This window comes from Micropterus salmoides, unplaced genomic scaffold (assembly GCF_014851395.1).
Source record: "Micropterus salmoides isolate LMB-PRFRI ecotype aquatic unplaced genomic scaffold, ASM1485139v1 Ms_hic_scaffold_11, whole genome shotgun sequence".
In the NCBI taxonomy this organism is placed as follows: Eukaryota; Metazoa; Chordata; class Actinopteri; order Centrarchiformes; family Centrarchidae; genus Micropterus; species Micropterus salmoides.
The window spans coordinates 12,165,907-12,193,738 of NW_024040152.1; the positions used below are offsets into that span (position 1 = coordinate 12,165,907).

The window sequence follows — 27,832 nt, forward strand, 5'->3', positions numbered from 1 at the left end:
TATTTGTGTATGTGTGAGAGGGGCAACTTTGTTGGAGCGTGCCAGAGTGCTGAAAGTGACAAGGAGGCACAGTGGGAGAAGATCCTTGCTGTACTGTCTGTATGTGCAGAAACAGAGCCATGCCATTGGCTAGCGGACACCTAGAGCAACATGTTTTGAAATGCAAAAACACATTGCCAGCTAAGAGAGCCAGATTCAATTAGTGCGATAAAATGAAAAGAGCAAGTAAGATATTTTAAATAGACCAAAAAACTGATACTGCTGCCAAAAGAAAAGAGTAAACACTAATAGGAGAATTTACATTTGCACTGACACAATAGGTCTGACTCGAAATTGTATGTTTAGAAGCTTGTTGTATATTTGTAATATATTTAACTGTGGAGCTGTGCTAACAAGATAAGACAAAATTACCTCTGAAATTTCTTTTGATGATAGCTATCAAATGCACCCGCATTTGCAAATCTAATGGTGCAGTTTGTATAAATGACTTGCATGTGTTTTTTAGTGTGTACAATGCAGGCATTTTCAGTGTCTTCCAACCCTCAAAATATTATGAAAAATGAGACCCAGCTTATCTTGCTGATCTTGTCTGTAATACCTTTATCAAAAGCTTGCCTTTATCATGTGAGTACGGTCACATACTGTATATCTTTTTTCTGTTTTCCCTATCTTTTCATTATAAGTTCTGTTCTTTATGGTGATTGTATTAGATGATGTGAAGTGAAGATAATTTTGGTAATTATTGTTAAAAATATACCCAAGGACTTCGACTCAATTCACTCATTAGTTTTTCTGTCATGAAAACATTTTGAGGCTCTCAGAATTGTATGTACTAATGTTTTTTGTGTCCAATTTATTGAACCTTGGGTTTTATACTCCAGCAGACTGCTGAATATTGTCAGTGTTATTATTTGCCTGTCAAAGTGGCTTGTATAATGGCTGATAGACTTTCACAGACTGCTAGTGGCTCAGTGGTTGAAGCCGTATTAATAAAAAACTAAAACCACATGGACACCCTGACAAACATAATAATTACAACTCAGGCAGAGAAACTAGATTAAGATTAGTCCTCAAACAGATCTGTTAAAGAACTGTCTGAAAATGAAGCAAAAGAAAAGAAAAAAATGTTAATTGAAAGGACAAAAATCCATAATGATGATTAGAATAAAATTTGAGAGAGTTTAAAGAGAATAGTGAAAATGATAAATGTTACTGTCCTGTGTTCAGAGGAAACCAAAATAATCATGATGAAATGAATGTCAGGAGAGGAAAGTGGCAGAATTACCTAGCCCTGCTTTGGATTAAACAACACTGACCCCTAGTGCTTTTAGTTAGGATGATCCAGACAGTGATTTGCATAATGCCTGCGTGCATGCAAGTGTGACCACACTTAGGTCTCTGCATGAGGATAATGAATACTTAGGTGTGGTACAATATTTTTGTATGAATGTGTTTCTGTAGGTGTGTGTGTATGTTTTTTCATACTGTGTGTTGCAGGTTGTGTGCATGTGTGCGTATTTTTCCACATATTCAATCATGAAAACATTAGAGAGAAGTCTACAGAGCGCATCCAGGAGGTGTGTGTGTGTGTGTGTTCTAATAATGGTGCCTGGTGGACTGGGGCTTCCTTTGATGCGATGAAGGCCGACAGGCGTGAAACAGGTCCAATCAGGCGCGTGGGCGCTGCCAATTAACCCTTTTCACCGTGTGATACCAAACATAATTGCCTGGGGTGCAGGGGGCCACTGGGCCATGGCCTGCCCAGCGTAGGCTGAAATGGGCATTAGCAGTGCTGCCAGGTGACCATTACACACAATTGAACTGCTGGGTGTTTCTCCAAATCACACAGTTACAGTTGCTACCCAGACCTAATTGGCATGACATTACCAAATGGCCCCTATTTCTAATTTTCACACCTACACAATTTATCTACAATATCTTTAGAGGTATTGTACTGTGCCAGGTTTATTACACTACTGCAGGTATACTGTATTTCATTGATGTTTTACTCAGATTTCGCTCTGGGAATGTAGATTCTGTTGTTTTTGAAATGTATAAATATTTTATGTTCTCTATTTGTAGTACATTTTATGTTGCCACTATTCTGTCCAGAATGTTATGTTAATCTTAATTGGGACAAATAGTGGTTAATAAGTTAAGCTTTGTGTGCGCTGATAATCAAATTTTAGTCATGTTATGCTCAAGGCAAACACCCCACATTTTTATTCAAACACCCAAACCAAAAGCACAGTATAAATCAACCTAGAGCAGCACTCTGAATAACAGTAATGCTGCAATAATGTAAATGTTAATAACTGAAATTACATTCTTTTGTCTTTTTTTTATATTCTTGCAATAAATTAATGATCATGGTTTGACTTGTGATTTTAAAAAATGCTCATTTTTAATTAAATTGCTACACGAGAACTGAAGAACTCGGTTTCTGCATCATTCTTATTAACAACTCAGCAGTCGCATTAAAAGTTGTTTCAAGTAACAATACATAAACAATAACAATGTGCAACAAATATAAGAAAACAAAAACTTAGAGCTACTACTCTATGCACAGAGAAGCAGATACATACTCTTTTTATACAATAAATAGAAAACTGCATAGGTTAAATTGTTTATACAAACAGTGCATACAGGGTTGCAAAATGTCCAGTGGGGATTGCTAAATTACTGAAATATATGTTCTATCAATATAGGTAAAACATGCATAAATATGTTGATACTGGTGTATGTATATGCCAGCAGAGTAACAAGAAACTGTGGTACAGAAATGTCAAAGTTTGAGGTAATAAAACCGTGTAGCCATTACACCCCAGTTAGGCTTTAATATAATAAGTTACCTTATATAGATAGAGTAAGTAGTTTATGCATAATATATAAATACTGTGCATAAACTACTTCAATCAATATTATGTAGTTTCATGTCATAGTATTGTACAAATTGTACTGTTGCTTGTATTTCAGTAGCAATATAGTTGTTTTTTTCATGTTTTTTTCCTCCCATTCTTGAGACACCTTCTTTAGGCCACCAGGGGTCGGTGTTTCGTCCTTTCTCCACCCTCCAACTTGCCCTCAGCCTGAGTGACTGTCCAACAAGAAATGTTGGCAAAACACCCCCTCCTCATCGTGTAGAAAAAATGGCGGACAGGCGCTAAATCCACATCAGAAACAAACACACACGTTACAAAGCAAGGTAAACATCCTCGGATACACCGAGCAACGTCTCCTTTTAGGCTCGGTTTCAGCGCTGAGTCCAGAACACCACTGGCCTCAGCCTCAGTGTGCTGGTATGCTCCAGTTTTGCTAATGCTAATATTTATAATCACGTCTACAAGCTAGCGAGCCACTCAGCATGCTAAGCTAGTACCCTGGGCAGCAGGCATATCTGTGTAGCCGGGAGTAGCATAGTAAGCTATGTGTGGTGTGTGCACGGCTGCATGCGTGTTTTCATTCAGTATTATTTTCGTCTGATTTATAACCTGGAGGTTATCGTCAATGTAGCGGTAACTCCTGAATGACATAATTAGCGGTGCTGTCACGTAAATGAGCATCTAGCGCGCATGCAAATGTAGCACAGGAGAGGGCGGGGGGGTGTTTCCATGTGTTGGCTTTGTGTTTTGAAATGAGCTCAACAAATTACGCGAATGTGAGACGCGATAGTTTGGCTATAAATGGAAACGGCGTCCCGTGTAGATGTCAGATAAGTGGTAAGTTACTAGCTGGACGCTGAGTTATCAACACTCACTGGGTTGGCAGCAGGAGAAAGGTGTACTTGCTGAGAGCTCTGTAACGCCAGTCCCTCCTGTCACTTTCCCCCATACGGGAAAACAGGGAGCGGACCGCTTTAATTTGGACGCCACCCCCCTTGGCGGAGGAAAAAGGCGCACTTCCATTGAAAGGAAGTCACCGGGAGAGGAGAAACGCTGCTAAACGGTTATGAAGTTGTAAGGTAGGTAACGTTATGCTTTTAAGAACAGCACCCTATGATCCTACGGGTCTTCTGTCATTGCTCTTTTACTCGTTTTTCTCTATTGCATTTCTGCCTAAAATATGATTAATTCATGCCTAACAACTCTCAATAAAGCCGGTATGTTTCCTTTCTCGCGAAATTCAAATATATGGCAGATGGTTAACAACTGTCGCTTTGTAACTTTACTGTGTGCCAATACTAACTGTATGTTAATTCTCACATGATGCTTTGGCACGTTTAAAAAAGATTGTGCTGTCTTATAAACTGTAGAAATGATCTAAATAGTATGTGCAATAAGTGCCACATTCAGTTGAGGAACAGACACTTGCAGCACTTGTTTCTATCTGTTTGACCTGTTGACCTGTGTGTTGTGTCTGGTTGGTAATGTTTGTAAGCCCAGGGTTTGGGTTACAGCAGTCACTGAGCCTCAACCAGGCCTCAACACATGTTGCCCTTCTCTAAAAACCTTGTCCCCTGATTGATGGGGAGGAGGTTTGTTAACTGTCAGCATAGTGATTTTTGCATAAAGGGTAATATTCAGTTTTTTTTAATCAAAAGCCAAAAGGTTTTTAATTGCTTTTGAGATTAGCGCATGGAAATGTTTGATTAACGTTGTGTGGAATAACACCAGCCAAGTGACATTGAGAACATTTTAAGAGAGGTGTTGATTTAATTTTATGGTGATTTTGGAGGCTGTAATTTTGTAGTGTTTCCTTTATACTGAGCAGTGTTTTTAACATTTTGTCCCCTCCCTTCATATCTATTAGCCTGCTGTCTGCATATGCAGTACAGCAAAGACCTTTTGTGTATTGTGGTTTTTAATGAATCTTTTAAAGTGTAAAAAGTATATCCATATGTAGTAAATTGTTGGCAAGATCTTAGGTTGAACTTGCTTGTGGTTGCCTCCCACGACCCCCTGCCTCGAAAGACTGCCAGTGAGCTACAAAGAGAAAAGATAACAAGGGTAGCTCTCCTTTTGAAACACAGTACAATTTACATGTGGTAGCCTAACCTTGGGTCTTTATTGGTGTGATCAGTATTTGAGTTGATGAAAACTTGTACACTCTTTATTACCGTGTTGTTAACCCCTTTAAGATAGTTAAGTTTGTTTCCATTTATGCTCCCCTTTTTGTGTAATTTTATTTTGTATTTAGATAATATTCCCCCACCCCACACCCACTGACATACAATAAAAAATAAATAAAGTTTGCCAGAGTAGCAAATAATTGTCCATGCGTGCCCAGATTTAATCTCCAGTGTTCGTAGCTGCTGTGACAGAAATGTCCATACAGACTGGAATACTTTATCAAAGTCTTGGGCGGTCTTGACTATAACACTGATATACAGTATGTGTCAGATGTGGAGCACCTACTGTCTTCCAAATAAAAACATGAGACCATGTCATAGAACCACTTCTTAAAAAAAGGAGGGGAGGTAGATTTCCATTCTCTCAAAATAACCCTTTTAGCTATAACTGTACAAAACATTAAAGGCTGCTGGGTCTCGTCTGACAATTTTTGGGAGATTTCAGAACCATCCAAAACAGCAAAGCCTATATTTAGGTTCAAGGTTGGGGAAATCCACACCGTCTAACAGTATAATATAAATTATTTTTCAGCTTGTTCCAGCAGTTTAAACTATAGTATGTTTATAATGAGTGAAATAAACCAAGACTCTTTAAAATAAATTATAGCTGCACTATTCTATCAAATGGAAATATTCATATTTACATATCTTAGGAAATGTTGGAATGCCCACTAGGGCTGAATGAATTTGGAAAAATATTTAAGTGCAATTTTTTTTTTTGACTGATATTGCAGTGGCGATAGCATTTCAAGCAATGATCATTTTTATAGAATTATTCTCAATTTCATTTAAAAAAACATATTTAAATGATTATGGTGTTATTTGTATGAAACAAAGATCTTTTCTTAAGTCTGTAGAATATGATGTGTAGACCAGGACATCTCTGCAGCATGACAGTATTTAATTTAAAATCATATTTTGACACACATTTTGCCTTTAACAAATATTGCACCTCCTGCAATTTGAAAATTGCAGTTAAAATTACAGGCCATATTGCGATTTTGATAGGATTTCAATTAATTCTTCTGCCCTAATGCCCACTAGAATTAAAATAAAGTTAAATTTAATAAAGTTAAAAAGATTTGGCTGTTACTCAGCTCAAGCTTGTGATGACGTCACACCAGTGAGCTTAAAGAGGGTATGTTTCATTAAAAAAGTAATAATTTGAGTTATATGATGCTTGTGCCTTGTTTTTTAAGAGCTAGTGTTTTGGATGCCGTGTATCATTTCTGCACATTTTCCCAAACTGTGATATATCTAGTGTCTTTGAAATATTTTGACGACTAAAATTCAAAATAATGTGATAAATTCACTTGCTGCAGCAACAAGAAGCAAGAGTCACAAGCTCTTCTTTTTATTTCAGAAAGTAGTATGCTTCATATTGCTGTAACATGGCTACCGTTGTGGATTTTGTCTTATCTTAGAGTGGAGGCCACTGCTGTGTGTGTTGTGAGCTTGGTTAGTATTGTTGGAGCATGAGGAAACCTGTGCCACAGAAAGGTAAGAGTTTAATATGCCTTTTTTAGTATGATAACAGCATTTTTTCCCCAAATATTTGTAATAACAGACTATTCCCAGTAACTTGTAGATAAAGCTCGAATTATGGCACAATTTGGTTTTGAGTTCATTCTATCCATGCCTTTATTTTTTGTGTGTAGCCTGATTCATATATTATCTTTTTAATAGTCCTGTAATCCCCAGACAATGTTTGGAGCAGTGAGTGTGGCAGTTATTGCAAGGTACTGAGTGATGTGAAAATCGCCCGTAGTTGAGAGCTTATTCTGTTTTTCTTGGCTCCTCCAGCTATAGAGTGGAAAGATGCCAGAAGGATCAAGCATGCCCGGAGTGGACGGCCCTCCCGGGTGCCCTCACAGTATCAAGGTAAATAACAGACAGCAGCCAGTGATATATGAAGCACGTTTTGGGCAATTCCAACAGGAAACAGTGCCTAAGGATTTGCCTCAGCATTGTTTCATTAATCATCAAGACAAACTTTGCTGCAAGTGTTGATGATAGATTTTACGACTCATGTCTCTTTGTTGTTTTGTGTTGGGGCCCACAAAACATTGCACGTAAAAGTCAACTCAAAATTAATAAAAGCTCGAAATGTGTTCAGCTTTCCATTTCCATCCCAAAACACATGTTAACACTATGCTGATATGATAATCATTTCTTGTTGTTCTTGTTCTTCTCCAGGGCATTTCAGTTGGGAGAAATACCTGAAAGAGACAGGTACCATTGCTGCACCCTCTTCTTACTTTAGACAGGTGAGCAAGATTCTCATGTCCTGCCTTGACAGTCTTTATCAAACCTGTTTGTAAGCATCTCTCCTGTGACAATTTGATTACCTAATAATTTCACATAGTCCACTGCTGTTATGATGTTGCCACTCTCCAACTAACACTTGTCTATCATGACCCATCTAGAGCCTCACACCTCCACTAAACGAGTTCAAAGCAGGGATGAAGCTGGAAGCCCAGGACCCGCGGAACACCACATCCACCTGCATCGCCACAGTGGTGGGCCTGACAGGCTCACGGCTACGGCTGCGCTTGGACGGGTCAGACAACAAGAATGACTTCTGGCGCCTGGTAGACTCCTCGGAGATCCAGCCAATCGGCAACTGTGAGAAGAACGGAGGCATGCTGCAGCCACCGCTTGGTAAGAACACTCACACAACTCGTTTGATGCCTTATGTTTCCATTGAAGGAAAAAAAAAGGATTGTTAAAGGTTTTCTACTGACTTCACAGTATCTTTTCTACTTTTCCTTTTTGGAGAGGTATTCAATTTGTCCACTAGGTGTCAGTGACTGACAGCACAGAATGTCAATAGGCGTGTTTGACTGCATGTTGGTTAGAAATTGTGTCTGACATGCACTGCCAAATGTCACCTTGTCACATGACATTACAGCCTTGCGGGAGCAAGGCGGCTGCAAGCTCTCCTTATTAGCTAGGCTCCTTAAATGCTTGCTAATAACTTTTTTTTTAAGCTGTGTCTCCGACATTGACAGCGTTGTGTGGGACAGATTTGTGCAGCTGTTTTCATGAGGGAGAGAGGGTCAAGCTGCATGAATGCGCTACCGCGCTCTGCAATCAAATACAACTTTAAATAGGCCTAGTAAAAAAAATTTAAAATCAATATGTGGTGGTCTTTTTTCCTGGAGATGAGTCATTGATCTCAGCTCAGAGTAAGCTCACTCAGGTAGAATGTGTCTGACCTGATGGCACCGTTTTTATTCCCCGCCCCAGAAGTCGGCGAAAGTCAGCCGCAGTCATCTTGAACTCATGTAGTGTGTTATGTTAATGCCTAACTTCCTGACACTACTTGGAAACTCTCCTAACCAGAACGTATAGCTGCCTCGATGTTAGGTGCGCTTTGTTTTGTTTTGTGTTTGTGTGTTATTTCAGTTTTTGGCTGTGATTCCTGGTGCTCTTTCACCAGGGAGGAGCTCATGAAGATCAGGGGAACAACTCCAGCGGATTTAATTACCACTTTTCTTGCGTCATCAGTGGAATTATTGGACATTTTGGTGAAGGGCGTGCTTGCTGTCATTCGCGCTGTGAAGCGCCGCAGGAGAGGGAAAAGAGCCGGGTCGCTTGTGCGTCTTCGCCGGCGGGGACTCCGGACACCGCTACCAGCAATATTTCTCTCCAACGTGCGCTCACTGTGTAACAAACTGGACGAACTTCAGCTTCTGGTGGGGAAAAACTGAGACTTTTATTCATCTTCTGTTCTGTGCTTCACGGAGACCTGGCTGTATGAGCTGATACCGGACTCCGCGCTGCAGCTGGCAGGCTTCCAACTGCACAGAGCGACACAGAACTCTCCGGCAAAACAAAAGGTGGAGGTGTCTGTTTTTATATTAACAATGGCTGGTGTACCGACGTGACAGTGATTCAGCAGCACTGTTCTCCTAATCTGGAATTTCTTATCATTAACTGTAAACCGTTTTACTTCCCCCATGAGTTTGCTTCATTCACTCTGGTCAGTGTTTACATCTCGCTGCACGCAAACGTGCACAACGCACAGCGCATGCTGGCTGACCAGATACTGTGTGTGGAGCAGACAAACTCGGACTCTCTTGTTATTGTTCTCGGTGACTTTAACAGAGGAAATCTCAGCCAAGAACTCCCCAAATACAGACAGTTTATAAAGTGTCCAACCAGAGAGGGGAACACTTTGGATCACTGCTACACCACAGTTAGCAGCGCCTATCACGCCGTCACACACGCTCCACTGGGACACTCTGATCACGTGATGGTCCATCTGATTCCTGCTTACAGTCAAAAACTAAAGCTCTGTAAACCTGTAGTGAGGACATCAAAGAACTAGGTCCTCAACAGCTTCACTGGACTAGTGAAGCTGTTGAGGACCTCCAGGCATGTTTGGACTGCACTGACTGGGATGTTTTCAAGAACCCTGGTTTACAGCTAAACTCAGACAGGTTAAAAAAGGAGGAGGCATTTAGGAGTGGTGACAGGGCCGGGTGCAGGGCGTTAAAGTACAGGTTTAGCAGGGAGGTGCGAGAAGCTAAACGACTGTACTCAGAGAGACTAAAGAACCAGTTCTCTGCAAACGACGGCGCTTCTGTCTGGAGGGGGTTCAGACAGATCACAAACTATAAACCTAAAGTCCCCCACTCCATAAACGATTCTTGCCTGGCAAATGAGCTGAACCAGTTCTACTGCTGCTTTGAGAGTCAATCGGACACCATCCCCCGTGACTCCTCCACTCAGCTTCAGCCTCAGTCCACCACTTCTTCCCCTCCCTCCTCAGAGCTGGCCAGCTCCACCCCCTCCCCTCACTGACTTCCTGATGGACAGGAAGCAGCACGTGAAGCTGGGAAAACATGTCTCTGATTCCAGGATCATCAGCACCGGTTCCCCTCAAGGCTGCGTTCTTTCCCCCCTTCTCTTCTCCCTGTACACCAAGAGCTGCACCTCCAGTCACCAGTCTGTCAAGCTCCTGAAGTTTGCGGATGACACCACCCTCATTGGGCTCATCTCAGGTGTGGATGAGTCCGCCTACAGGTGGGAGATCGATCATCTGGTGACCTGGTGCAGCCAGAACAGTCTGGAGCTCAACGCTCTGAAGACCGTGGAGATGGTCGTGGACTTCAGAAAGAGCACAGCCCCACCCTCCCCCGTCATCCTGTGTGACTCCCCAGTCACCACTGTGGACTCCTTCCACTTCCTGGGCACCATCATCTCCCAGGACCTCAAGTGGGAGCTGAACATCACCTCCCTCACCAAGAAGCCTCAGCAGAGGATGTACTTCCTGCAGCAGCTGAAGAAGTTCAGCCGGCCAAAGACAATGATGGTGCACTTCTACACCGCCATCATTGAGTCCTCGCCTCCTCCATCACCATCTGGTACGCTGCTGCAGCGTATCATTTGCTCTGCGGAGAAGGTGATTGGCTGCAGTCTTCCTTCTATTCTGGACCTGTACACCTCGAGGACTCTGAGGCGTGCAGGAAAGATTGCAGCTGACTCCTCCCACCCCGGACACAAACTGTTTCAGACTCTCCCCTCTGGCAGGAGGCTGCGGTCCATCAGGTCCAAAACTTCTAGCCACAAAAACAGTTTCTTCCCGTCTGCAAATAGCCTCAAATTATACAAATGTCTCTGCACATGTAAATACTGTTTCATCTCGTGTCGGGCACAGACCTGGCACATCGCACATATTTGTTGATTGTTGATCTTTTTTGTTGTATATTTTTATGTTGTCAGTTTATATATTCACATGTACACAATATTCTCTTCCGTTGCGTTACTTCTGCACGGCACAGACCTAGAATAATGCACATGTATGAATGTGTAACGTTGTTCTTCCATTCCATATTTATATATTTCTACATTTGTTTATGTTGACTGTATGTTTGTCTACGTGTAGCACCTTATCACCACTGCAAATTCCTCGTATGTGTAAAACACTACTTGGCAATAAAGCTCCTTCTGATTCTGAATACCCATTGGAAAAGACACACAAGCACTGTGTCTGCGTATTCAGACTTTTACCACAAATTGATCCTTTTCATTAATGAATAATCTGCTAATTATTTTTCTCAGATTAATTGTTTAGTCTATGTCAAAAAAATAGTGAAAGAAAGATTATTGACTAATAAATTGATCGTTGAAGCTTTAATAGTTACCATGTTCATCACTCAACCCTTGGATATAAAGATTGTGTAGTTTTGACAACAATTGTCTTCCTCTCCAGGTTTCCGTCTCAATGCGTCCTCCTGGCCCATGTTCCTTCTGAAAACACTAAATGGGGCTGAGATGGCTCCCTCTCGCATCTTTCACAAGGTACCTGTACATGGCTCACAAGCTCAATAAACTCCGATACTGTCCTATATCAGGGAGAAAACAAGAATGTTAATTTACTAGTCATAGTTACTCATCATTATTTTGGTCCACCAAAGATGACTGGCTGCCATAATGACCAATATCACCCACAGTAAAATTTCCCCAGCATTTGGTTGATTTTTTTTGTGTACTTTCCAGGTACGAATGGATGCGCAGATAGTCACGCATGCCCACTTCATACCTGACCCTGTTTCTTTCTCTCCATGCTCCCCAGCAGGAGCCTCCCGCCCCGGAGCAGAACTCCTTCCAAGTAGGCATGAAGCTGGAGGCGGTGGACCGTAAAAATCCCCACTTTATCTGTCCAGCCACAGTGGGTGCCCTGCGAGGTGTCGAGGTGCTGGTCACCTTTGATGGCTGGCGGGGAGCCTTTGACTACTACTGCCGCTATGACTCGCGTGACATCTTCCCTGTTGGCTGGTGCACCCTCACTGGAGACAACCTTCAGCCGCCTGGCACCAAAGGTCTTTTTTTAATTTTTTTTTTAAATAGTGTCGCATGTTTGTTATTCTTTTTAAGTGTCTGTTCATCCCATTTCTGAAAAATATGAAAATGGGGTCGTGATGGAGCAGTGGATAAGACACATACCTTTGGTTTGAGAGACCAACTCCCTGCAGTGACACATCCACTAATGTGTCCCTGAGTAAGACACTTAACCACTAGTTACTCCAGAGGTGTGTGACCTCTGACATATATAGCAGTTGTAAGTCACTTTGGATAAAAGCATTAGCTAAAAGTGTAAAATATGTAATCTTACTTAAAGCTACCAATATGGTGTGCTTCTTCATAAGTGCTTGTCGGAATATGGAATAGCTTCGGAAACCCCACTCCCCGACACCTTTCTGATGTCAGAGTGTAAGGGGACCTGTGTCTGACCATTTCTGTAACTTTCTGAAAGCAATCCGACATTCACACCCACTTTATGCAGCAATTGGCCCGCTGTGTCGAGGTGAGAAAGGAGCCAACGTTTAAATTTCATCTCAAGCTCTCATTCTTTACACAACTGCTTCTATTTTCATCTGAACAACAGAGTGTAACACAATCAGTGCCTGTCAGGAAAGACTGTCTGAAAATGTGTGCCATTATCCCCTGATTGAAACAATATCGCTATATGGCATGTGATAAGCATGGCGTGGTGGTTTCAGGGACAGGGTTAACATTAAATTATTTATATTAAAAAAGAGAAAATGGGGGCATTGTTTACTAACTTTCCAGTACATACTTCACAAACTAGTCAGCAGCTTTCCATGAAGTCACCTCTTGACTCTGTCCACACCACTGTCTGTTCCGCTGTGATGCACTTTGTGACATGTGCTACAGACAGTGCTCATTGAGAGTGCTGTAAACCGTGGAGTCAGAGCACACTCTGCTGGACAAACTACATGATAACACTATATCTAAATCACCTCAAACATCCTTTTCTGCATTATATGTTGTTATAAAATTCATGAGTTATCAGAAAACATATACGCTAATACTGATAAATCTGCGATAGGCCCATATCAACCAATAAAATCGGCAGACCGATGAATCGTCCTCTAATTTCTTCACTAGAAAATGGTTCCAATGAAAGCCTTAATGAATGTCATTATATTTTCAGCTGTACTGTGTTGTTGAGGCAGAAACACAACAGACGGATATTTCAAAACATCAATATGTAAAACTGCAATGCTTGATACCACTAGAGTAGGTTAGAAAGGTTGGCTATTTTTTTTATTATTATTTTTTTTTTTGCAATTTGAATGAATTGACCCACACAGATGTTTTCACCTATTTGCCTGAATGGATGTCTCTTCAGGACAGGGACAGTGTGTACAGTCGTATGCAAAAGTTTAGGCACCCCTGACCATTTCCATGATTTTCATTTTGAGCTATCAAATAACTGAAAGATACAGTAATATTTCAGTAGTGAAATAGCATTTATTGGATGAACAGAAAATGTGCAATATCTATCAAAACGAAATTAGACAGGCGCATAAATTTGGGCACCCTTGTCATTTTGTTGATTTGAATACCTTTAACTTCCTAGCACTGATTAATTGGAACACACAATTGGTTTTGTGAGCTCATTAGGCCTTGAACTTCATAGACAGGTGCATCCAATCATGAGAAAAGGTGTTTAAAGTGGCCAATTGCAAGTTGTTGTTCTCTTTGACTCTCCTCTGAAGTGTGGTAACATGGGGGCAACATAAAGTTATATAGAGAATTGAATTAACACATTACAAGTCTCAACAAAATTTTAACTTTTAACCTTCATAAGGATAGTAAGTAAGTAAAGTTTATTTGTATAGCACCCACAGATAAAAATCGCAAAGTGCTTCACAAATGCGATACGATACAACAAAGTAAAATACAATGCATAAGAAAATTTAAATACAAATGGTAAACGTAAACACAAACAACCATAAAAAAAAAACCTAAAAGCCTGCTTGAAAGCAGAGTCTTCAAGTGCTTTTTAAAGGAATCGACAGAATTCACACAACGTAGGAAGGGAGGCAATGTATTCCACAGCCTAGGTGCCACTGCTTGGAATGATCGATCCCCTCTGGTTTTAAAATCAGTGTGGGAAACACCTAACCACCTCTGACCTGATGACCTCAAGGGAGGAATTTGACCATGCAGGGCTCTAAATGTAAGGACCAGGATTTTAAATTTAATTCTATACTGGACTAGTAACCTGTAAAGTGATGCTAACACATTTATTACTATTTATTGTCAGCCTGTGTATGGCATGGCATTGCATTGCAATGCTAATAGTATCTGAGATTTGTATAGCAAATCCAATGCACTTGGTAAAAGAGAATATATTTTTAAAACAATTTCTGATTAGCAACTTGTTCTCTGCAATAATGAGAAGATTTCATAAACATCTACTTGAGTTTTACTATGATCTGCCTGAAGGTATCATTAGCGACAGTTGATAAAGTCATCAACATGAGATTACCATTTTAAATTCCTCATATTGTTGAGCCTCTCTACAGATAAAAGATGGGTACTTTTGAACTGTATTTCACTTCCAATATCTAGTAACAGCTTGTGGTTTTGCTTGCATTTGCGACACAACGTAATCCTGAAAGGTTCTACATGATACTAGATAGGGCTGCACAACTAATCGCAATCGCGATGTAGTCGTATGCGATTACATAACCGCAAAAGTGTGCGATTTAATCAAACAGAAAAAGTGCAAGCTATGTGACGCTCTCTTCTCTGTGTGCGCTGCAGTCTGCTCATTATCTCCGCCCACACCGGCCTCTCGCATGTGCCCCCAAAAACAGATAAGCTGCTGATCGTTCAACACATAGTTGGACTCGTCACTGGAGCACTGAAAGAAATGCCGGTGGTCCAGTCGCTCTGTGACAGCGACAGAGCGGCATCGTCTGCAGCTGAAGCAGTAGGGCGGCGGGACATTAAAAAAAGTTTGACGTGCTACACACAAATCATTAAATTTTGAACAATATGATTATTGACAAGTTAGTACTTAGCATTAACAAATTAGAGACCGATGTAGAGCATTTGGCTTGCACAAGGATTTAATGAATTATAAACAACCCACAGAAATGAAACCGCTGAAAGTGGTTTTAATATTCAACTAGTGGTAAAAAAAAAAGTATACTATTATATGAAATTCTAATGAATGTAGTATTTAATATTGTTATACTAACTGTATACTATTAACTAAACGTAAAACTCTTTATTTAATACAATCATGTACAGTTCCTCCTCCAGGTTGTGGATAGAGACTCTGCATTATGGTGCTTTCAGACCAAAAGCGAAGCGAGCGTTCGGGGCGGTGAGTTTACATACAAAGTCGATGGAAAGACACGTAGAGCCGCGATTTTCTGTTGGGTGGTGCGAAGCGAAGTGAAGGGGGCGGTGCCAGCGAAGCGAAGGCAACGCGAATAAATTCGAGTGAGTTGAATATTTTCAAATCAAGCGAGAAATTTGCATGACGCTGAGTCGCGATAGCCTATCAACGTTGAGATTGTCCGTACGTCACAGACGGCTTCAGAGCGTTGTGTGGAGAGGGGCAGGCAGAGCGGGCGATTGAAAATCTGCTGGCCGGCGAAGAGCTGCCGTTTGCTCGCAGGAGGAGCTCGGAGTAAACTGCTTTTATTAAATTAGCATTTTACTTAAATTTTGATTATCTTCACTGGAGCTTCTCAGCAACTAGATTCTGTGCACATCCTGGACATTGCTGGGAGAAAAGAAAGCGAGGAGGTTGAACTACCTGGTGAGTTCATAAAACATGTGTATGTAACTTTATTCCAGCTATTGTTGTACTTTACTGTGACCAAGTTAGCGTAGCATAGCTCTGATTGATCCAAACTCCATTCAGAAAACAAATATTTTAGAAGTTGTTGTCTTGCTGACAGACCTGACAAAGCATGAAATTATATGTTTAACAAATCTGCATCATGTTGTAGTTATTTTGGCATCAGTTTGACCCGTATTGCTATTTAATCACAGCAAAATGTTTACTTTATACATGTTTATACAGCTGTAGTAATGGCGAGTTGTGTTTATTTGCGTTATCGCGTTGTCATTCAGCAGTTGTCCAGTGATAAAACCCCCGCGAGGAGAGCGTTGCGTGGATTAAATTCACATTTGGTCTGAATGCCGCATTAGACAGATGTACATTGAGCCGGTGCCAGTGTGCCAATATTTGTTGCTTACTTCTGTTTTTTCTAGTTATTGTTATAAATATTGTTTGTTGTTTAACTTTGTTCAAGTTGAGAAAAACACATTTCAAAATCTCAGTGTTTCGTGCATTCCTTGATAATTAAGCAAGTTGACTCATAGAGCCATTTGCTCCATTATAGGCCGCAGTCCGTTTCTTTTTTGATTGTCATTTGTTGGCTGTTACAGTGGGGAGAACAAGTATTTGATACACTGCTGATTTTACTGTATAAACACCGATACCAATTAGCTCATATCGGCCGATAATGTCGGCACCCTGATTTGATGGTCGGGCTCTAAATGATACATTGTTTTTTGGTTTTCCACTTAGCAAGTGTTTCTTGTTGTCACCAGTCATTTTTCTCTTCAAAGCTGGAGCATTTCAGAGGTTTTAGCCATATTTACTTTCTCAACATGTGGAACAAGAGCCAGAATCAGAGCTTTGAGCCAGAGTAAGTTATTTGTTGTACAAGTGGATACAAGGGTTATCAGCCACAAGCTCAGCCATACTCATCAGAATCCACAGTATGTGACGGACTGGAAAAGGAAGGAGGGAAATGGGGAGGCAGGACATGTCTTTGTAGCCTGCTAGTGTTTTATGAAGGCCTGGCACTCACCCAGTTGGCAGAATAGGGCCATGACGTGGTTGAAACAAGCCTGGGTGCCCCTCCACAGGCCTCTCATTGGCACCCTGGCTTACAGGGTCTGATTAGACGCCTCGGAGAGAATTGAGTTAAGAGAGGGGATAGAAACCAAGAGAAAAGAGAGACATATACTGTCAAAGGTGGATTGTTTACATTGTCAGCAGATGGTGGGAGGAGAGAAGAAGAGAAGGGAGGAAAAAGAAAGGGAGGAGCAACGCAGAGGAAGAGTGATAGAGAAGGACAAGGCAGGAGGAGAGGGTGAATCTGAGGACAGCTGCGCAGACGACCACACATTTTTGACTTTTGTCCGGGCAAGAGAGGTGAGTAAAGATGAATGAAGTTACAGAAATGAAGTTGGAGTGAAAGATTTAAAGCTCTTGAGAAGTTATCTTCCTGTAATATGAAGCTGGCAGTGGTGGCTTTGTGAACTCAGTGAACTCGTTGCACTCAGGGAAGAGGGGGAAAAAAAGAATTGCTTTCTTGTTACTCATTTGTTTGGCTGTATTTACAAGCACTGCCACTGATCAATGAACATGTAACCTCAAGCTCTTTAAACCTTTTAAACATATTATCTCGGATTCGTCCAATCTGCAAGAGGATCTGTCAGGTGTCTTGTTTTTTTCTTAGCTTCACAGTGGTTCCCCTATGAAAAGTAGCAGTAGTCTGCAGTCTGAGCTTTGCAATGATTGGTGTGCCCGTGTGAAAGTGTGTGTTAATAAATACAGCCCCATGGGCCAAGACCTGTGTTAATGAATGTGGCCGCACCTCTTGTAAATCTGTCCTGGGTTGATCCAGGATAAATACCAGAGCACTTTTGTGTGTGTGTGTGTGTGTGTGTGTGTGTGTGTGTGTGTAGGCTTGCAGGTGCACGTGAAGCCAGCGATCCTGGCTATACTGTGGTTCTTTCTGTGTGGTTGTTTTTTCATGCACACATTCTTGAGGTTTTGCCAGCTGAGTTGGCTTATATAAATTACACTGCTTATTTAGTTGTGTATATGTATTTAACATTGGCCCCTCTCTGAATGATTTTACCATGAGCATGTTGCCACAGTGGTTCATGAGATTTCTGAAATGCTTCGCATCAAGAGTGCATGTTCAGGGGCAGGAGTTTGAGAGAGAGATTTTAAAACCTTCTCACAGCAGCTTGCTTCTTTATTAGGGTTTATTCCTTAGGCTTTTTAGGTACTCACACATTTCTTCTTTTTATTCTAGCCAGCAGGTACTTGATGGTCGACCAAAAGAAAATCATCTTTGATTGCTCTTTCCAGAACAGCTCCTTCACCTTTTGCTTGATATCTTTCAGTCCTTGTTTTTACTCTGCTTCATCTTCTGTATGTCATCTTCTGTTACTTGTTATGAACACAGTTTGAGCAGGTAATTAGAGCCCGACCAACACAGATTTTGATATTTGAGGATTTTAAAATCTGACATTCTGATTCTGATAATTCTTTTCCCCTTCTTTTCAGAAACACAAAACATAAACAAAGTTTACCTCTAACATTTGTTATGTGTAGTTAAAAGACTTCACAAAGATAACATGACATAATGAAGTTTATAAAGAAACATTTTTATTGTTATAAACAGTACTTTGAACAAAAGTACAGCTGATTATGTTGGCTGATTGCTAGTGTTTGAAACGAGCTGCCAACCGGAGAGTTGCAGGATGCATTTTGGTGGACAAACTATGCAACAACAACACTCATAGCATGATTGAAGGGTCCATCTCTAGGGATGAAACGATTACCGGTTTAACGGTAAACCATGGTAAAATTCCCTACAGTTAATATTACCGTACACATTTTAATTACCATGATAACCGGGTATAGTTAACCGCGCTATTATAATCTCACGGCAATCACTGTCCAACGTTTCCCAGAAGCAGGCAGGTATGCACAGAATGCAATGTGGGTTTGTGTGGGTCAATAACAACATGGTGGAAGACAACGCTGCGGAGATTTTTCAGTCACTCTGAAGTCCGGTCATATTTTAGTTTTTATTAGAGCGCTGAGGGAAACCTGATTGAAGAAAATGACCTTAAAGTGAACGTAGGGTGAGTTAACTTTTAGCTTTGGTTTGTCTGTCTGACTTGCTAACAGCTTGTAAACTGAAGCTCTCAGTGTTTGCTGCCTCTGTGTATCACTATATTTTAATCTTTTTCATTTCATTTTCATATCAGTATTATCACGGAATTGTAAAAATGTGCCAAAAAAGATTAAAATGTACTGAAACCATTTCAGCAAGTTTTATATTGAAAATGACTAATACAGTTCCCATTTTGTTTGCATAAAAAATAAAATACCAACAATTAAAGCTGCAAGCAGCGTTGGGCGGGCCCTCGCACTTGTAGCGCGTCCGGGTGTGAGCCGGCCGAGTTGCACATTCTGGAGCTCTGCCGGTGCGGCTGTGAATTTGCTACGCGGTTCCGACGCCGCATGATGGTGCAATATGTCACTTCCTGTTTCCACTATGTGGAGCTACATAGCACTTGCCGCTATGAATATAAATCGGTATTGGCGTGTAGATGTCTGCGGGGTGGGAGAGTTATCAAGCACGTAAAGTTTGTTTCAGATGTGAGCATGTACACTGAACAATAATGTACCCAAACAATAAAATAAATTCCTTTTATATTTCCCTGCCTTGTTGTTTATGTGTACATACAGAGGAAGAATGTGAGAACAGCACACATTTCATCGTTACTGTGTGTTAGAGCATGGGAGAACAGTGGATACTTTTAATACAGCCCACACCCCTAATACTGTGTAACTATAACAAGTAGAGAACAGAAGAAAAAGATGTTCTTTCTTTACAACTGTCTGCATAGCTTATTCATATTGTGTAATGAATGAAAATAAATAGGCCTACTAGGCTCCTCTCTACTTTGACATTTAAGATTAGCTTGTTTGATCCACCTTCATACACATGTGACATTACTGTACAACTTGAGAAAGGTGAGTTGTTTTCTGCTCCAGCCTGCCTAAAAGAAAAGCGTTTTTGGGATTAAATGAACTTTATTAGCTGCTGCAGTGCAGGATGAACTCAGAACAGACCCATTTCTCACCTTATTATTCTAAATCATGAAGAAGAACGAAGAAGAAGAAATGCATGATAAATCCTGGGACAAAATCTGTCCACAAATACTGTACAGCATGTAGTCTAATGAACAAGACTTGTGTTATAGGTGACTTGGGCAGTGAAATGTTTAATTTTTTTAATTCATGTGGTCATAGTTGTCCATAACTCAAATCAGAATATAAGAAGAAATGTTTTATACCACCTCAAGAAGGCTTCCTATCAGAAAGGTAGGAAGGTATTTCAAATGTACAACTGCAGTACTTAAATCTAAGTAAAGTAATTTCCCTGACATTTTTGTGTTACTTTACTTTTAATAGACGCATGTAACAGGTTTTATACTTCCTGTGAGTATAATCCAATCAATCTTATTTTCATACTGTATATCCGTTGTGTAATTTGATATATTGTGTTGTATGTGGTGCTCGCATCGTGTACTACTGAGACTTCATTGCCCTCTTCAGAGAAGACTCTGACTGCAACATGCGTCTTTGTAAAGAGAGAAACGGACAGAAAAAGTCTCTAACTCTGCCTGTCAGCTCGCTCTGCTCCGTTAAAACTGAATTTTCCATACAGAATTGAATACGAGTGCAATCCAGATTTAGCTGCAGCTAGCTGACCGTGTGCTTCTCCCTATACCGCAGTTCTGTGTCCATGCATGCAGCAAACTGAAAGCACTGTCTGTCTGAGTGTCTACGTGAAAAGAGAAGGAAGACATGGCTGGTAGTAGTGTCTTCAGAGTTGTTAAACACCTCAGCGCACTGAAGGAAGCCATCTGACTGTATGAGGGGCAAGATCGTTGATGTCTGCAGGCAGAGTAGGCCTAGAGCTCTCCTGTCTGACTGGTCCACCAATAGCAGAGAAGATGACCCCTTGAGACACAGCCCCTCCTCATTTGCATAATGAGGCAGAAATGCATACAGAAATTTAAAAAGGACAGGCAGAAATAAATACTATGGATGAAAATAAATAAGGTAAATAAATACAAAGGAAGAATAAAACAGACAAAAATATTAAAACACACATAAATAAATACATTAAAAAAATTATTAATAAATAAAGTTGAAGATTATAACGGAGAATAAATAAATAAGGTAATTATAACAAAGGTGAATAAGTAAAGGCACTAATTAAAATATATACATTTATGGGGGCTGCTTCGTTAAAGGTCACTTCCTTTTGCCAGCAGGTGGCGCTATGACTGTGGGTGAATGTCAGCATGTACATGTGTTCAGGGCGGGACTGTCATCCTACATGTACACTTTGGTCCAGATGTGAGCATATACACTGAACTTACAACTATTGACGAAAACTCGCAAATAGCACAACTTTTCATCGTCAATGCCTTTAGAAGGCACAGCAGAAATTTGACGTCGATCCGACTAAATCCCTAGGAGTTCATTAAAGTACGGAGTGTGTAAATCATCCAAAAATGGCCATAAAATTCAAAATGGCCGACTTCCTGTTGACTTTAGGGTATGGGTTCTTGAGGCTTTTTTGTGCGTCTTGATATGATACATGTCCCCAGAAAATTTCGTATATGTAGGTTGAACGTGAACGAGGGGATAATCCTTTCCAATTTTCTAGGTGGCGCTAGCGAGTCATTTTGCCACGCCCATGCGTGAAACCCATAAAATACGAAATTTTTCACCAGTTCTGACATGTTTGCAAAGTTTGGTGAGTTTTCGAGTATGTTTAGGCCCTGTCAATGGAGCCTACTTTGCAGGAAAAAAAATATATATATAATCTTAGCAAATTCAATAGGGACCTCACACGGTCGTGCTCAGGCCCTAAATACCTTTTGTAAACATATGAAAATCATCTAAGTGTGCATGTGTCATGTAAGTATCATTATCAAGATTTTATATATAGGTAATGCAATGACCCCATGCACAGTTACATGAAAGCAAATAAGTATTTAGAAGACAGTGATAGTAACTGCAATGAGCCCAAAAACTGACATAAATACAGAGGAGTGTGTTGCGTTTCCTCTGTTCAGACACTTTTACAACTAATTTGATAGCTGCTAGATTTAAAATCATGAAGATAAGGTGTTATGTGCAGTGGACGAATAGACTGCCGACAACGCATACAGCAGCAGAACAACGTGTAGCATTTTTACAAGAGCAGCTAACACTGAGAGCTTCAGTTTATGCGCTGTTAGCAAGTCAGACAGACAAACCAAAGCTTAAAGTTAACTCACCCTGCGCTCACTGTAAGGTCATTTTCTTCAATCAAGTTTCCCTCAGCGCTCTCATATAAACTAAAATACGACCAGACTTCAGAGTGACTGAAAAATCTTTGTTGCGCTGTCTTCCGCGGTGTTGTCATTGACCCAAACAAACCCACGTTGCATACTGCACTTGCGTGCATGCTTCGCTAACTTTGGTTAATGCTGGACAATTTTTGCTGTGAGTTTATAATAGCGCGGTAACCAAAACCGGTTATCATGGTAATTAAAAAATGTACGGTAATAATAACAATCGGGAATTTTACCATGGTTTATCATTAAACCGGTAATCATTTCATCCCTAATACCAATTCATCTGCAATTACCTAATTTCAGCCGATAATGTATACACGCCGATTTATTAGCTGGGCTACAGGTAATCCCTGTCTGATTTCACAATACAATACTGTATTGATGTATTGTTACTCATCATAATGTTACATATTTTATTCTTTACTTTTAGTGTTATTTGGCCATGTAGATGGTTATGCTTTATTTGCTCAGGTTTTTACATATCAGTCCCTGGGGTTAACCCTGCCCCCTCAATACATGGAATTTGGAATTTTCTTTTGATTGAACAATGACAGTAAAAAAAATTTAACTGAAGCAACATTGCTATTAATCCGATCCGACCTGATAGTGAGCAGTTTTCACTGGAACTACTTTTTCCCCCAAAGAATAAGTAGGAGTAATGGGAAGGGGCGGGGGCGGAATTTAATTTATGTATGAGAAGATAACATTAGAGCTTAGTGGAAAAAATGTTTTTAACTCCGCCAGGCCTAAGCCTCGAGGGGATCATACATTAGTTGTGTGTGCATCGGTCGACAAAAAATCTTGCATACGACTGGACCCATCAGCCTAACTTTTTTTTTGTGCACATTTATGATTATATGCTCAAGTACCCCTCGTGGTTGCAGTGATTCACAATTTAGTATTAGTGATCAACAACCGCTTCAGTTTGGAATGCTGTTTCTGCTTGGGAGAAGTGTGTCGGCGGATTCTTTAGTTGGCATTTTCACTTTGAAATTGACATTTTACATCGCTGGTGTTTTGGAATTGTCCAAGGTTTGTTTATTCTGGTTACAACTTGATAATGGAAGCTGCATATTGTCTGTCCTTCATGCCTGCCCTGCACTTCCTGTTCCCCAACCACATGCCCCCAGGCCAATGTGAATTCATGGGATGGTGTAAAAATAGCACACCACTTTTATGGACATTTCACGCTTTATACTAGGTCACCTTACTTCTCTATGACATTCGCATGTAAAATGACGTGCCGTCTCAGCACATTATAAGTCAGAGCAGGGCTGCATGATTTGGAGAAAAATCATATTGCGATTATTGTGAACAATATTGCTATTTGCAGTTGCGATTCGATTATAATAGAACAATGGTACTATGAGTCTACATGCTTAATTATCAAGGAATGCGCGAAATACTGACATTTTGAAATGTGTATTTCTCAACTTGAACAAAGTTAAACAATACACTATTTATAACAATAGCTAGTAAAACAGATGTAAACAGAACAAGGGGAGCATGTTGCTCTATGAAGGAGGAGGCGGCTAGAAGCAGCAAATATTGGCACACTGGTCTAATGCAGAGTCTCTATCCACAACCTGGAGGAGGAACTGTACATGAGTCTATTAAATAAATACTATAATGTTTAGTTAATAGCATACTGTTAGTATAACAGTAATATTAAATACTAAATTCATTAAAAATTCATATAATAGTAGGCTATACATTTTTACCACTAGTTGAATATTAGATCCAGTTACAGCTGTTCCATTTCTGTGGGTTGTTTTTACATTTACAAGACTTTACGCTTTTATCCAAAGCGACTTACATTTGAGGAACAACATACAATCATTAACAGAGCATAAAATACAGCACAAGATCTACAACTGACAATACATATTAATAAAATCAGCAATAAATATTAGTAAGCGCTAATGGCACATATCGCATCAATGGGGGTAAATACCTAGGGAAAGAAGAGAACAGGAAGTGCATGTTAAATGAGTTAGAGGTTATAAGAGGAAGTGTTCTCGGAAGAGATAAGTTTTCAACAGCTTCATGAAGTTAGAGAGGGACGCCCCTGCTCTGATGGCATGTGATAGCTCATTCCAACATCGTGGTGTCACAGATGCGAACAGCCGGGACTGTGAATGCTTTGTGTGAAGGGATGGCAGAGCCAGGCGGCGTTCGTTGGAGGAGCGTAGTGGCCGAGAAGGAACTTAAACTTGTATTATGGAGTTTAGGTAGATGGCTGCAGACCCAGTAGTCATTCTGTATGCAAGAATTAGTGACTTGAATCTGATTCTGAAGGCCACGGTTAGCCAGTGGAGGTCACACAGCAGTGGAGTGACATGCGTCCTTTTGGGCTGATCAAAAACCAGACGCTCTGCTGCATTCTGAACCATTTGTAGGGGTTTCACCACACAAGCTGGAAGACCCACTAGGAGGGCATTGCAATAGTCGAGGCGAGAGGTAACCATGGCCTGTACCAGAAGCTGGGTGGCATATTAGCTGCATTTCGACCAAAGGAACTATACCCCAGAACTAGGAAGCTTTGGAGGATCTCGCCGGACCAGGGTCTAAATGTAGTTCTAGGGTCTTCATTTTACCGCCCAAAAAATCCCAGCTCGGGGGGTAGTACTTTCCGAAAGTACCGGTACTGTGAGGGGGTGGGGCTTGCCTTGCAGTGAAAGTGTGAATGGGCAAGTAGAGGCTACTGGCTAACTGGAGAATGTCGGCTGTTTTTCTACGACTGCTCGTCTCTTTTCCACCTTTGCTTGCAAACCAATAAATCAAAATCAACAGTCAAGCCACACAAGTCTCGCCGATGTCGGCCTGAGATCATATGTTGGCATTAACTATATTGGAAACGGCAGCCAGCGTGCAGCGGTGTGTTTATGCTAAATACTGGGTCCTAAGTTGTTGTTTTAAGTTTTCATCAGTCAGGAGGTTTTTACACAGAGCCGAAGTCGGTGTCCTCTCCAAAACAAGCGGAACAGCTGATTACAGCAGGTAATTAAGCTCGTTAAACATCAAGTTCCTCCGACACTCAGCTCTTGTCGCTGGAAATGTTTTAATAACCTTCCAAACTGTCGCAATTTTATTTGTGTGTTGCTTTCTCTGTGCTGGAGTTATTTTAAGAACTTTATGGCTTTAGTTTGTTTGGCTACTATTAAATGTGTAACGAACTTTATCATGTGTCTCTTCATTATAGCTCCCACACAAAAAAGCTGCTTTAAGGGTCCAGCACAGCCTGTAGTTTTTCATTATATTCCAGTCAAATCTGATGTTCTTTTATAAATGTTGCTCATGGATAGTGGTTACAAATAATGATGCCTGTGCATCGCTTTGTATGACGTACAGGCATACAGCCTACGTCAGCTAGTTAATTTGCCTAATCTTCGCAGGTCTTTAGACCACGGTGGAAATGCACACAACAGTGGGCTGAAGGAATCTTTTAGTTCCTTGAAAAGAGATCTGGGGACTTAAAAGCTGCTATGAGTGAGGTAGGGCCTGATTTTTCTGATGTTGTATAGAGCAAAGCGGCACAACCAAGAGACAGCAGCAACACGGTCTGAAAAGGACAGCTGGTCATCAATCATGACACCCAAGTTTCTCACCACTCTGGTTGGAGTGATGGTTGAGGAGCCAGTTTGTAGTTTGATGTTATGGTGGATAGATTGCTTGGCTGGAATGACCAAGAGTTCACTCTTAGAGAGGTTTAGTTGAAGGTGGCAAGCCTTCATCCATGCAGATTTGTCAGAGAGACAGTCTGTGATTCGCGCCGAGACGGTGGGGACGTCTGGCAGGAAGGATAGGTAGAATTGCGTATCATCAGCGTAGCAGTGGTAAGAGACGTGTGAGCGAATGATCAGCTCCAGTGAGGTGGTGTAAATTCAGAAGAGAAGGGGCCCTAGTACTGAGCCTTGAGGCAGTGGGAGGAGGATAATTGTCCTTGCCACAAAACATTGTAGGAACGCCCCGAGAGGTAAGATTCGAACCACAGTAGTGCTTTACCCGAGATGCCCATTGCTGAGTGCGCGGATAGGAGGATCATGTGATTGACTGTGTCAAAGGCAGCTGATAGGTCAAGCAGGATAAGAACCAAGGATTGGGCTGCAGCTTTAGCTGACCTTGGGGCTTCTGTTACAGACAAAAGAGCCGTTTCGGTTGGGGCTGGGCCCGAATATACGAATATTCGACCGTCGGTACACATTCGATTTTCAATTATGAGATTCGATTATTGGGGGGTTTTTTTCACGCACCTGACCTCCGCCGACAGCAGTGAACGCGACGCTCCAGTTCATATCAAAGGACAAACTAAATTAAGCCCTCAGCTGTGTGGGAGCACTTTAAACTGACTGATGACTGCAGTAGTGTGGAAGTTATGGCGTTAATTAATTTTACAATTGCTTAATTTCATTACAGATCAAAACAGTCAAATTTCCTTTTTCCTTATTTAAATAAGCCTAATTATATTAGGCCGATTGTAGAAGAAGAGCATTTTGTCGCTATAATTAAAATTAAAAGTGAATTTTGCATAATAATGTGTTAGATTTAGTTCCACTACCAACCATCATCCCGTGCGCTCTCCGCCTGGACCCCCGCCCGGGAAACTATTCCCAGATTCTGCTCCGATTATTCGCTCTTAATTACTGTTGAAGCTCAAAAAATGACATTCGGACCAGCTCTAGATCAAGTAGAGTGGGCACTCTTAAAACCAGACTGATATGGATCTAGAAGGTCATTCCGTGAGAGGAGTTCTGAGACCTGTTTAAAGACTGACCGTTTGATAGTTTTTGATAAAAATGGTAGAAGAGAAACTGGCTGATAGTTCTCAACTTGAGGTGGGTCAAGTGAGGGCTATTTAAGCAAGGGTGTAACCCGAGCCCTTTTGAAAGTGGTCGGGAAGGTTCCTGAAGCCAGAGAAGTATTTATCACATGAGTGATTGCCAGGACCACAGTAGGAGATATGGCTTGGAGGAGATTCGTAGGAATCGGGTCCAGTGGGCATGTAGTGGGAGGAGTAAACAAGGAGAGTGAAGTGCTATTGTCCTGGGATGGCAGAGGAACAGATGTAGTAGGACTGCTACATGTTAACCTTGGTGTTGAGCCTTTTGCGCCATTTCCCAAGGGAGATGGAGGGAGACATGTATAAGGACGGTTACATGGTAGGTTTTCCTGTGCTGTGCTCACACAGTGGGAGCTGACCAGGGCGGGAGTAGAAGGTTGATTTTGAGAGATTTAGAGAATTGGCTAGTTATAGTCGCCACTTTGCCTGTGAATAAGGCAGCAAAGGTATCAGCAGACAAGTTTGTGGGTGGTGGAGGAGGATTTAGTAGCATTTTAAAAGTAAATATATTAGATATTTATTATAAGAAAATAATTTCCTTGAGTCAGTAGCACTGCTAATTCTGTCATTATAGAACGCAGTTTTGGCAGCATTGATGCTTGTTGAGAAGGAGGATAGGAGCAGTTGGTAGTCCTTAAGGTTGGCAGGGTCTTTGTTTTTTTGCCATTTTCTTCCAGCGGCTCTGAGATCAGTACGGAGCCCACGGATGGTATCAGTTAGCCATGGGTGGGACTGGTTCGGGCGGGCAGGCTTGGTGGACAGAGGACACAGGCTATCCAGGCACGAGCTCAATGTAGAGCAAAGAGATTGTGCGGCATCGTTGACCTCGAGTGAGGAAAATGTGTTGAGGGGAGGTAGAACGGATGCTACCACTGAGGCAAAGTGAGTGGGAGACAGGTTACGGA

At 41.2% G+C, this 27,832-nt stretch overlaps 1 protein-coding gene across 1 annotated transcript in view; it reads left to right on the top strand.

Moving 5' to 3' along the window:
- The first annotated feature begins 3,254 nt into the window (after positions 1 to 3,254).
- The window catches only part of LOC119897313 (polycomb protein SCMH1-like), a 34,745-nt gene continuing 10,167 nt past the window's right edge, over positions 3,255 to 27,832 (top strand). The window contains 7 exon segments of the mRNA XM_038710926.1: positions 3,255 to 3,961; positions 6,493 to 6,568; positions 6,872 to 6,949; positions 7,265 to 7,335; positions 7,495 to 7,729; positions 11,289 to 11,377; positions 11,655 to 11,898. Coding sequence (XP_038566854.1) covers positions 6,544 to 6,568; positions 6,872 to 6,949; positions 7,265 to 7,335; positions 7,495 to 7,729; positions 11,289 to 11,377; positions 11,655 to 11,898 — 742 coding nt within the window. The 5' untranslated portion in view covers positions 3,255 to 3,961; positions 6,493 to 6,543.